Source organism: Haliotis rubra, unplaced genomic scaffold (genome assembly GCF_003918875.1).
Source record: "Haliotis rubra isolate DU_JTF1 unplaced genomic scaffold, ASM391887v1 Scf520, whole genome shotgun sequence".
Taxonomy (NCBI): domain Eukaryota; kingdom Metazoa; phylum Mollusca; class Gastropoda; order Lepetellida; family Haliotidae; genus Haliotis; species Haliotis rubra.
In genome coordinates, this window is record NW_025767214.1 from 627,542 (window position 1) to 640,677 (window position 13,136).

Genomic DNA, 13,136 nt, shown 5'->3' on the forward strand with positions numbered 1-13,136 from the left:
AGTATTAGTTATAACGATTTCTTTTTCAGTAGATAGACATTTCACACTAATTGACATTGCATAGTACTTAAATATATACGATTTATATTATTAGTAAGGAATACATTTCGTATTGAAAATTTGGACTGGCAACATAAGCCTTTAATACATTTTTTTAGACATAGTTAATGAGTTATTATACCACTCTGATATAAATCAGGAGACTCATTTCCGTGTTATCTGCCCTCAGACTGTGCGTCATATTCGTGCAACAACTTTGTGACAGTTAGTCAGATTTTTCATCGAATGACTTAAAACATCTGAGGAATCAGTCCAAAGGTAACACGGGTATATTCGAAAATTGTGAATGATACCTGTCAGTCTGAATGAGTGTCATAAATTGAGTTTCCTGTCACCTAATATTACTTGTAAACAACCAGATCGAATTCAGAGTCAGAGCCCAAGTGTAAAGACTGTCGTACGTGTCTACGTTGAAGTGAAATACTGTTCTAAATGTCAATTATTTTTCATTTTAAAAATCTCTCTTAGTAATTAATTCTGTCAAATTTAGATATCAAGATTGTGTAGGATCTGGTATGTCTGTTATGTATGAGAGTTGAGAATATATCTGGTACCTCCCTTGATTGTTTTTATTATGAGAGAACCTCATAAAGACATTTGTTTTCTCTTCACTTCAGTTGTTTGTGAGAAACTGAATTTTTAGAAAATGAACACAATTATGAATGATGAGGAAGACGGTCTGAGTATAAGAATGTATATTTTGAATTCATTTTTGAGGCAATACAATTACCTTTGTATCATCAGAATTTGATCACCTACAATAGAAAACAAAGTCACTAATTTTCAAATGGATATGATGATGAATTTCCGTAAACATATGGATGTTTTATTGTATATTCCCATCACCATGGACAGCCAAGGTTGACAACATTGCTGTTCTTACTGGTTGAGGGATTTTATGGGCTAGTCAATTTGAGCATTTGTAACATTCATTTATAAACATGCTAACAATTCAAGAAGTCAGATCATTGAAAGCTTTTCTCAGTAACTTCCCCAAATTGAATGTTCATGATGTAGGTATAATAGAATAAAAAAATATATCTTGCCATATCTGATTACTTTGTAGTGCACAGTGTTTTACTTTTCTTTGAATTTTAGACCCAACATGGCATGTGCACCAGCCCAGAGTGAACAAGGAGCAAGGCCACGCCCCCCTCGACCACCACCACCCAATGTAAGTTCGGCAGAGAGAAGTACATTTTCTCATCTCAAGAGGCTTTGTACTAAAGCTCACCAGCATGTGGAAGAGGCTCTATCGCTGGATGAGGGTAATAGAGACTTGGATGCTAAGGAAGAATATCTACAGGCACTACACCTCATTGACCAAGCAATGGCTATGGATTGTGAAAAACTGAATTTTACAGCTGATGATCAAAATTCTGCCAAACTAATGCAACAAAAAATGTCAAAAACCAAACTTCAAATTGAATACAGAATGCAGGCTATTGAAAGGGAAGAAGCTGTTGCAAATTCATATCCTGATCTGGAAGAACGAACAAGGCTAGACTCCCCTCCATCTTACAACGAGGCGGTGACCTCTGGAGCATCCAGTCCAGTGGTGGCATCTGGGGATGCCATGATGATGAGTTTGGGCGACAGTATCATGAATGACGAGAGACAGAATGGGGAGGTCACACAACATGCAGATGCAGACAGAACATTTGAGATTGCAGATGGTGTGCAGATATTTTTCATAACACCACAAGGTTATGTGAGTGCTCCATCATATCCCAGTTCCCTGTCAGTGTTTAAGTTCCGGGATGAGCAGTGCGCCGGTACCCAGAGGCCACCAACGTTTATGCAGGTGAATGATTGGGTATACCCACTGATTCCAGGGATGTCGCCATCTCTCAGGACCACATATGGGGCTTACATGTTCCCCGACACATCCTCTGATGTCCCAGGTATGTCAGTCTTATTCCTTATACATTTGTTTGGTAGTCGAAACCAGCGTTCAAATGTTAGCATGAAATATAGTGGAATCTGGTCATTTTAATAGCTGAGGACCTCTGTGATGTCAGATGAGATCCTGTACTTGTGCAGGCTGATGACTATTGATACACTACTGAGAGTATTGAAATCAGAATCTGGTAACCATAGTGATTGTAGGACATTAGATCTGTACATATAGGATTCATTTCTTGCCTTTACAGGGATTGATCTGTACCTCATTAAAGGCCAATATTTTAATGAAATTGGCAGCAAGCGTCAGTAAATATTTCTTAGTTCTTAGTTATGCTGTAACTGTTGTTATGGTTTTGAAGAGGTGACCTGTATTAAACTGTTAAATGGAACAAAAAGAGGAAGAGGCTATGCTAATAGCTAATAATTTTCAGTTCAATGTTAACATTCAATTTGCCTACCAAGGATGTAGGTAATTTATAATTCTTCAACATTTTTATGTTTAAGATTTGTTCCAGCAGCCTACTATCAGTGAATTTTTGTTGTTCCTGATACACTCAAATATTTAATCTTCAAACATTTACTCTTCAGGAGCTGCTGTGGGGTTGATGTTGCCTGACACAATGGATGTCGAGGATAGACTGAAGTTTGAACAGCTTCTCCGATCATTGACAGTGATGGAGGACCAAGTTGTCATTTCCCCTGAGGGAATCCCATGTGAGCCAGCACCAGCCTACCCTCAGGTTCCTAATGCTGAAGCAGCTCCCGCCTACCCCCATGTACCCCAAGTGTCCCATGCAGAACCAGCACCTGTATCCTACCCACAGATCCCAAGTGCACCGATGGAACAGGTACCAAGTGCGCCAGTCGAGCAGAGGCCAGCTGAAGTTGAAGGACAGAGGGAGGATGTACATTCAGACACTACCTCAGGGAAAATCTCAAAGGGAATTCTTGTAGGTGAGGACTTTTGCATTTTGTCACATAACTGTTATTATTACAGGAGCATAGCACCCGCTTATCTGTTTTTGCTGCAGATCCATGGTATACACAACGTGTGGGGATTCTAGGAGAACTCTATGCTAACCCACAAATACTTGCTTTTGTATGAAAATTGTGTGAGTGGCAGGACCAACATACCCTTTTCATTAACTTCTTATTCCATCACTGATTTTTTGCACAGTTGCTCACCAGAATCAATTTCCGTCAGATAATGGAGACTTGATAATTTATGTATTACCTTACCGGACGCTACACTTTCAGCAACATGTAGCATTAGATAAGTATGAAAAGATTGCATGCTCATGTGTTACCTTACCTGATGCTACACATAGCTAAAGGTTTAATATCCGGTAAATATAAACTCATTGTATTTATCCTGAAATGCTCATTTTGGTATTGTCAGGGATAAGAAAATCTGGTGGTGATAGTGTGTGAAATGCATTTGTGTGTCATCAGTACCCTGGAGCATGAATCATTGTTAATGCTATTAACCATTGCTTGTAATAAATCTGCTGGAGCAGGCAGGCAATATATGTTATTATAGCTTACCACAACATAATATGAAGCTGTTGAAGAGATAAGAAAGCTAATTTTTTCTTGTCTGCCACAGCGGCTGACTGGATCTCCTGGGGTGTGGGCAAGGGGGCACAGAAGGCGGGGCAGCTGATCAAGTACGGGTCCGGCAAGCTACAGCAGCAACTCAGGCCAGAAGACAGACCGCGCACCATCGACCCTAAAGTACAGAAAGGAGCCAAATATGCTCGACAGGCCACACATGTGGCAGTCAAAGTCAGCTGCTTTGTAGGTAGGTGACCTCATTGTGGGTTTCTACAGACATCTTTTTCAGTGGCATTTTAGAAGTTGGAAATTACAATATAGACAAACTTTATGGATAACAACTTCTTTATTTTGTGAGTGTGACGTTTCAATACAACATTACAATATCTATATCGAAACGTTGCACGCTCGAAGTAAAGAAATTGTTATCCATAACGTTTGTCTATATAATAGTAGACATTTGTGTGTTGTCAAGATGTGCCCAATAGGCTACGAGATATAAAGGTTTTCAAAATATTAATATTATGTGCAGGTTACACATTCCCTATATGTTCTGAGTTTGTTTCACTAAATCAGCAAATCAACCTCAAGTTACACCCTTTAAGATGTAAGTCTGTTTTCTATTGGCTTTTGTCTGTGGACGACATTCTGCTTTTGTAGAGTGAATTCTAAAATGCTTTTGCAGTTTGTGTTAAGTAGTATTCAGGATTTAGGCATGGTCAGTGAAACTCTGAGTGAAGGGTTCAATGGTATTCAGGGGTGGTCGGTGAAACTCTGAGTGAAGGGTTCAGTGGTATTCAGGGGTGGTCAGTGAAACTCTGAGTGAAGGGTTCAATGGTATTCAGGGGTGGTCGGTGAAACTCTGAGTGAAGGGTTCAATGGTATTCAGGGGTGGTCGGTGAAACTCTGAGTGAAGGGTTCAATGGTATTCAGGGGTGGTCAGTGAAACTCTGAGTGAAGGGTTCAATGGTATTCAGGGGTGGTCGGTGAAACTCTGAGTGAAGGGTTCAATGGTATTCAGGGGTGGTCAGTGAAACTCTGAGTGAAGGGTTCAATGGTATTCAGGGGTCGTCAGTGAAACTCTGAGTGAAGGGTTCAGTGGTATTCAGGTGTCGTCAGTGAAACTCTGAGTGAAGGGTTCAGGGGTGGTCAGTGAAACTCTGAGTGAAGGGTTCAATGGTATTCAGGGGTGGTCAGTGAAACTCTGAGTGAAGGGTTCAATGATATTCAGGGGTGGTCAGTGAAACTGTGAGTGAAAGGTTCAATGGTATTCAGGTATTCAGGTGAGGGAAGTTTTCACCATCATAGATCAGAACCTTATCACTGACCAACCTAATGTTTTGTTTTCAGTGGGAAAGTTAAGTGATGCAACTGTGGCACTGGGGAAACAGGTGGCGCCACACATTCGGAAACAAGGGGAGAAGATACTGCCGCAGGTGTTTAAACCTTCCAAAGATGGACAGTCCAAAATGGATGGAGTGTTGGAAGTGGCTGCTAGTGGACTTAAGGGTAACTACAGTGACAGTGTGGAGATGCCAACTGTGCCAAGTTTCTTAAGTTTGGGAATGTGAATTATGGTATATTATGTCATATTTGGGATAACACTTTCTTAGTAAAGTACAGATTCTAGTACTTTTGTTAGGTTGAGTCCCATTCAGGATTTGAACCCACACCCTCAGAGTCAGGCACCTAATCACCAGCACACAAAGTCAGACGCCTAGACCGATTCGCTCAGCCACCGGCTTCCACAAAAATGGAAGTCGGACAACTGGTAGTCTAGACTGCGGACTTTATGTACCCCTGTTTGAGAGAGTTCACTCAAACACATCTTGTTCAGTTAGTGTTTATGGAATTTAAAAACATTCATGGAAACGCATAGACACTGACTGCACAAGATTAGCCTGCGAGTGAACTACACATGCTCCTAGATTTCATATGTTAGAATTTTAATTGAATTCGGTTTTCAACTTCGCTGATACCAGACGTAAATTTAGAGTTAGGTTAGAAAGTCAGTAAGCTGTTAGATATTCATAAATTAGATTAGACAATCAGTGGGGTTTAGTTAGTAAAGAAAGTTAGAGGTTGGATATTCAGGGTTAGATTAGTTTAGTATTAGTCGGGTTTTGAACATTAATAGAGTTAGAATTTAGATATTAGGGGTTGGTGAAATTAGTTAAATTCATCAAGCGCAAAAGTTTACACATTCAGTTAGTTCTTCACACATTCGCTTTTTACCCATAACTGTTATCATATTTAGTTCTTCAGTTCCTCATTAGAAATAAGTGTTATAATATTTAGTTCTTCAGTTCCTCATTAGAAATAAGTGTTATCACGTTTATTTGCTCAGTTTTACATTGTACACAATAAGTGTTATCACATTTATTTGCTCAGTTTTACATTGTAGACAATAAGTGTTATCACATTTATTTGCTCAGTTTTACATTGTAGACAATAAGTGTTATCACATTTATTTGCTCAGTTTTACATTGTTGACAATAAGTGTTATCAAGTTTATTTGCTCAGTTTTACATTGTAGACAATAAGTGTTATCACATTTATTTGCTCAGTTTTACATTGTACACAATAACATACATACATACAAATACTTATATAGCGCCAATATCCGTAATCCGCTCAAAGGCGCTCTGGCTCTAAGATGGTCAAGATATCACATATAGTTCAAATGCTTCACCAAAGAGACATGTCTTCAGATTTGATTTAAAAACAGCTAAATCTGGTTGTGTTCTGAGGTGAGATGGAAGATTGTTCCAGAGATGAGGCCCAGCCATCTCAAGTGACCTGTCACCATATGTTTTTGTCCTAGTCACAGGAATTGTCAAAAGACACTGGTCATTTGATCGGAGAGAACGTACAGCAGTATAACGGTGGAACAGATCACAGAGGTACTGAGGAGCTAGACCATGTAAACTTTTAAAAACAAGGAGTAGAGTTTTATATTTTATCGCGGTAGTGGACGGAAGCCAATGAAGTGAGTGAAGAACAGGAGTAATGTGGTCCGATTTCTTTGACAGAGAGACCACTCTGGCTGCAGTATTCTGCACCTTCTGAAGCTTGTGTATAAGATTGTTTGGGAGGCCAGCAAGAAGCGCATTACAGTAGTCAAGGCGAGATGTTACATATGCCTGAACAAGAGATGCTGTAGTCTTGGCGTCCAGGTATCGTCGAATCATGCCGATGTTACGAATGTGGTAGTATGCGCCCTTCGACAGATGTTATTGATGTGTGGCTCCATGGACAGTGAAGAATCAAAAATAACTCCCAAGTTTAAGCACCTCATGGTTTGGCTGAATCTCACACTGACCCGATGCTGAATTTAGGAAGAGAGATACTGGGTTGGAGGCAGCTTAGGGTGGAAAACTATGAGTTCAGTTTTATCATCATTCAGTTTGAGGTAGTGTGGCGACATCCAGATTTTGATGCAGCTAACACACTCTTCAATGGTGAGAAATGAAGACACAGCTGATGAGGAAAGTAAGGGTTTGAATGATATGTAAATTTGAGTGTCGTCAGCATATAAATGCAGTCCAAGGTTGAAGGATCTGACGATATCACCTAGAGGAGAAGTATAAATAGTGAAAAGTAGAGGTCCAAGAACCGATCCCTGAGGCCGCGCCATAAGCAAGATCCTTAGGACTGGAGATGTGACCATCAATGATCACCGACTGATGTCTACCTGCTATGTAGGACTCAAACCACTGAAGAGCAGTTCCTCTAATACCCATCCTGGTCTCAAGTGTATGCATCAGAATAGTATGGTCGATAGTATCGAAGGCACTACTCAAATCAAGTAGAACCAATACTGCAGCACCATCTTTGTCTCACGGCTCTCAGTATGTCATTGTGCACTTTAGCGAGTCGCGGTTTCCGTGGAGTGGAAATTCGGTATGCTGATTGCATGACTTGAAACACCCATTTAAGGTCATGTGTTCCTTGAGTCTTGTTGTGACCACGCGCTCAATCAATTTTGAGGTGAATGGTAAATTTGTGACTGGCCGATAATTTTTAAAAGCTCTTGATCTAAACCTTTCTTTTTCAGGAGTGGAGTGACAACTCCATTTTTCAATGTATCCGACATCATACCTTCCTGGAGAGATTTATTGACAACAGAGAGGTCAATATAGGGGCAAAGGTATCTAGAGAGTTCTTGAGAAGCCATGTAGGTATAGGGTCAAGAATACATGACCGTCGGTGACTTAGAAACAAGTTTCACAATCTCTGCTTCTGTTGCTGGTTGGAAATGGGATAGGCATGGAAAAGCAGCTATTGATTGGGGCTCAATGTGTGGAAGGTCATCATGTGAAAGTGAGTCTCTGATTGTGGAAATCTTCTGAGAAAAGAAGTCTGAGAACTTGTCAACTAATTGATCAAGGGATGAATGAGATGGCAGAGTCAGGGAATTATCCTTAAACAGAAGCCTGTTAGCTATCCTGAACACTTCCTTCTGTCCATCCACATCCTGCAGTGCAGCTTTGTAATAGCTTGACTTGGCTGTCTCCATAAGAGAGTCAACATGATGTCTCTGGTTGTCATGCATCTGCTTATGAATGGCTAACTTGGTGTGTCTAAACTGTTTCTCGAGTTTACGCCTCAAAGCGTTTAGCTGATCGAATGTCGTCATTATACCAGGGTGATTCTGGATGAAGAGTTACAGTACAGGACTTCAATGGAGCATGATGGTCAGCAAGTTTCCTGAGCTGAGTGTCATACAGAGTAACATATTCACTGGCGGTGAGATCTGAAGAGCTAGAAATAGCTGTTGTCATATCTAGCTGAAACTCTTGAAGATCAATGTCCTTCCACTTGCTTGAAATGAGATTTTCTTTCTGGTTAGATCTTTCAACTGAGATGTTGACATTGAACAAGACACTGTAGTGATCAGATCTTACAGAATGATCAAATCTTACGTTACTGACCTTCAGTTCATTCTCACGCACAATCACCAGGTCTAGAATATGTCCCTGAACGTGAGTTGGCTCATGTATGACTTGAGTTAGGCCATGAGCTTCCAGAATATTGAGCAGCTTCTGTGCATCTCTGTCATTTGTCTTGTCAATGTGGTAATTAAAGTCCCCACATATTAAGAGCTTACCGGGTGTTGTCGTCAGAGAATCAAGAAGTGCACTAAAGTCATCAAAGAAAGTACCAGGTTTTGGCGGTCTGTACAACACAATGATGTTGAAACATTGGTTGTCACATGTAAATTGTAATGGTATAAGTTCAAATGAAGTACATGTATGGAGATTGGCAGCTTTCAGTTTGCGACCAACAAGTTTATCATTGTAGACGATACCAACGCCGCCTCCACGCACAGCTCCCACGGCCGAAAGCTATGAAATACACACTGCCATTTAGAAAGTAGTCAAATTTAACATATGTCATATTTGGGATTACACTTTCATAGTAAAGTACAGATTCTAGTACTTTTGTTGGGTTGAGTCCCATTCGGGACAGTGGCAGTGTGTATTTCATAGCTTTTGTCTGACTTTGTGTGCTGGTGCCTGACTGAGGGTATGGGTTCGAATCCCGAATGGGACTCAACCCAACAAAAGTACTAGAATATGTACTTTAATAAGAAAGTGTAATCCCAAATATGACATATGTTACATTTGACCACTTTCTAAATGGCAGTGTGTATTTCATATATTTACAGAAACAATCTGATATGTTCTATACCGACAGTAACATTACTACAGCTATTACACTTCCTCAGGCTATTCTATATTGTATACATGTATTATGTTAGATGACATAGGGCCAACTGCCCTTAGAGAAGTGGGGAGTTGTGGTCTGTTGACCAAATGCACAGCCCTATATAGGTTGTCAGCCATGTTTGTTCTCAGTGCTCTTGTCAAACAGTTAATTACAGTTAATTACCGTGCTCTGTACCTATATAATGAGCCGGTGGCCCCTGTACATGAATAAAACATCTTCCGGTATCTACTATAGGATGTCAGCCATGTTTGATCTCAGTGCTCTTGTCAAACAGTTAATTACCATGCTCTGTACCTATATAATGAGCCGGTGGCCCCTGTACATGAATAAAACATCTTCCGGTATCTACTATAGGATGTCAGCCATGTTTGATCTCAGTGCTCTTGTCAAACAGTTAATTACCATGCTCTGTACCTATATAATGAGCCGGTGGCCCCTGTACATGAATAAAACATCTTCCGGTATCTACTATAGGATGTCAGCGTATATTGCAGTGGCGATAAAAGAACCCAAAGTCAATAAAAGCAAAACTAATACTGTTGAAATTGTTTCCTTACAGATTTGTGAATATTGATCCTAAACGAAAATGTGTACATATTTATTAAGATGTAATGGTTCAGATGGACAATAAGGTGGGAGAAAATGAAATATTAGAATATTTTGGGAACAACCAAGTTGATATTTAGCATCAACTGCCAGTCTATATATGTACTTGTTAGTTCTACATATACAGAATAATCTAACGTATATGATGGATTGATACACTGACATATCGCGATATATTTCGGACGATAAATCAAAACACCCTGAGTTCCCTTTGTTGCTATGCATCTCATTGAAATCAAATCTTTTACACCAATTCAGTGAGAAAGGTGTCTAGTTGGAGTAAAAATTCACAGTTTAATATGATTGGTGTATAATTTACATATGAAGAAAGTGTTATTTGAATGAGTTGTGAAACAGGTTGCAGCTGGGTAGCATTCATATTTAAGTGACTTACATAGTAGAATAAAATATGTCTGCTAATGTTGGGCTTGTTAGTTAGTGGGTTAGTATCTTCATTTGACTGTTTTGTTTTCCGTGAATTATTTGTGTGTTGTGTTTCAGGGTTTGGGACAGTCTACATGGGGCTGGAGACATCGGCTAAGGAGCTGGCGAAGAATCTGGCAAATGAAACAGTTGGCATCGTCCATCACAAGTAGGTTCATACCATACTTTATTAAGAAACATAATATTTTGGTTTCATCCGTAGGCAGAAGGAAAGAGTGGCAAAAATCTTCAATATTTCACAGGTTTGGAAACACTACAACAGTTATCCGAGTCTCTTGCCAGCGTAATCATTTTTCACCAGCTAGTCAAACCACAGCTTGGTGCCAGTGAGAGAAACCCACCCATGCCTAGACCAATGAGCACTTATATCTCACATTCAGCATGGCGCAGAACGGTGGCCTAGTGGTTAAAGTGTTCTCTTGCCAAAGAGCCTGGTTTGATTACCCACATATGTTAGAGGCCCATTTGTGGTGTCCCCTGCCCTAACATTGCTGGAGGATTGCTCAAATCGGCGTAAAACCGTACTCCCTGACTCATATACAGCAACATTGTGTCAATATCAGACCAAGGGTTAACACTGAACAGTGAGATCATTAGACTTCCGCGAATTTATATAACAGTCTCAGTTTCATTAGTAGACGAATTTAAAGATTATATTACGGTGAAAAGTCACTGTTTGTATTTCCAGGTAATAGTAGTTTATCGTACATGTGAAGCTTTGGCACACTGCTGTAGCCAGCAGTCAATTTAGCATGTTTAATCAGGGTGAAAATATCCTCATCTGCCTCCATGTCAAACTGATGCATGGTGTTGAGCTAGGCAGATTGGAAATATGTTTAGTGATGCTAGCTGGGCATGTTCTTCTTCACAGGTACGGTGATGAAGCAAGTAAATTCACCGAAAACACGCTGTATTCTGTTGGGAATGTTGCCATGACGGCCTACAATGCTGACAACCTCGGCATCAAGGCCATCACGAAGCGTGCAGCAAAGGATGCTGGGAAGGCTGTGTTACACGATCTGCAGGATGAACGAGCCAAGAAGCAAACAAATGGATGTTGTCAGAACGGAGAGAAACACCCCAGTCCCTCGCATGAAAAACCTCCACAGTAAAACATATTGTATGATAGGTTCACTTGAACTGTAATTTATATGTAAAGTGTTTTACAAAAATATGATAAACCGGTATTGTGTGTACTAGTCAGCCTTGCTGGTTACTATTTTAACATTTCTAATATTTAGGATATATTACACGTCTGTCAAATACCATAACAATACAGATATTAGCTGTATGAAATACATGATATCATCTTGAATCTGTATTTTGAAATGTCAGTCATTCAGTGATCAATTCTAAGGGAAACTAGACTAACATCACAGGAAGGACCCAGCTGTGGTTACAGCTTGTTCAGCTTGACCTGATCAAGTGAATACTAATGCACTGCGTGACCGTGTCACAACTGGTTCGGTCTATTATTGTCAAGGGGTGCACCTTTGTGAGTTGATTGTCAACATGTCCGAACAACCGAGACAAGGTCGCCGTTTGAATAGAAAAATCGTCAGCAATGTCCTAACTTTCTTTAAAAAAGAAGCTACAGATGGTTTAATGTTTCCGATTCGGGCTGTAACGAATCCATGTATGCATGCTTCATACGAACGCAACATTGATAACATGCTTTGCTCCCCTATTTAATGAAGTTAACTCGACCAGCCGTTTGTGCCATTTGACCTCCTGGGTCATGCATATGTAGAGTAGCTCAGGTCAAGCTGAACAAGCTGTAGGTCAGTAAACATTGTAACCTTGACCTTTCTCCCAGTTGCTATGTAGAGCGGCTAAATTTGTTTTTGTTTTTGTTGCTTCCCATGGTATTAATAGAATGTTACACTCACTTCAGTTTAATATAACTTCGTCCCTTCTGAAAAAGGTCTCAAACTTGACACTGAATCAAAGCTCATGTAATATTCTGCAACACAAATATACTGGGATAGATAAGTGGTGTGAAGTGTAAAGGCACTAGGCTCCTAGTCTGCAGGATGTAGGACATCCTGTAACATAGTGATACAGGATCCGGATATGAGGGGTAATAAAATGTTGGAGTCTCTGTCAAATAAGAGAGGTATTCGTACATGAACATATGTGGGCATAGAAAAATGTTCGTTCAAGTCTTAAGTCAAATGGATCAAATGTTTGATTAAAATATAATGTAGTACATAAAAAACATGAATGGATGAACCATTAGTATGTAAATATTTAGTTTCATTGAGTTTTCTTTATGTCACCTTTGCTGAAGATTACCCATGTTAGGTACCCGTGAAGGTCCGGGTTAGAATGAACCTTCAGTAACCCATGCTTGTCGTAAGAGGCAACTAACAGGATCGGGTGGTCAGGCTTGCTGACTTGGTTGACACATGTCATCGGTTCCCAATTGTACAGATCGATGCTCATGCTGTTTATCTCTGGATTGTCTGGTCTAGACTCGATTATTGACAGACCACTGCCATATAGCTGGAATATTGCTGAGTGCGGCGTAAAACTAACTCACTCACTGAAAAGGAAGCTCTGTGTTTGCCAGGAGGTGTTTAACTGATTATTCAGTTATTAATGCCATGTCAAGGATTGAGTATCCATGGTTAAAATCCCAATAATGTTCACCAACAAATCATTATATACACAGTGACACTGACACTGACACTTGACATGAACACTTGATATTGGAATTGGGAGTAGAAAGTGTAATGTGTTGTTTGAGAGCACTGTTTACTTTAGACATAGCTATACCTGGGACAATCATTTTGTTGTGCTTGAAGACGGACAGTGCTTTATTGTGATAAAAA

At 40.0% G+C, this 13,136-nt stretch overlaps 1 protein-coding gene across 1 annotated transcript; it reads left to right on the top strand.

The window, feature by feature from the left end:
- Positions 1–205: 205 nt before the first annotated feature.
- Positions 206–11,501, top strand: LOC124252653 (spartin-like). The gene is made up of 7 exons (XM_046686313.1): positions 206–318; positions 1,159–1,964; positions 2,554–2,919; positions 3,572–3,766; positions 4,870–5,028; positions 10,360–10,450; positions 11,174–11,501. Exons 2-7 carry the CDS (start codon positions 1,166–1,168, stop codon positions 11,412–11,414), a joined length of 1,851 nt encoding a protein of 616 aa, XP_046542269.1. The 5' UTR covers positions 206–318; positions 1,159–1,165; the 3' UTR covers positions 11,415–11,501.
- Positions 11,502–13,136: the final 1,635 nt, after the last annotated feature.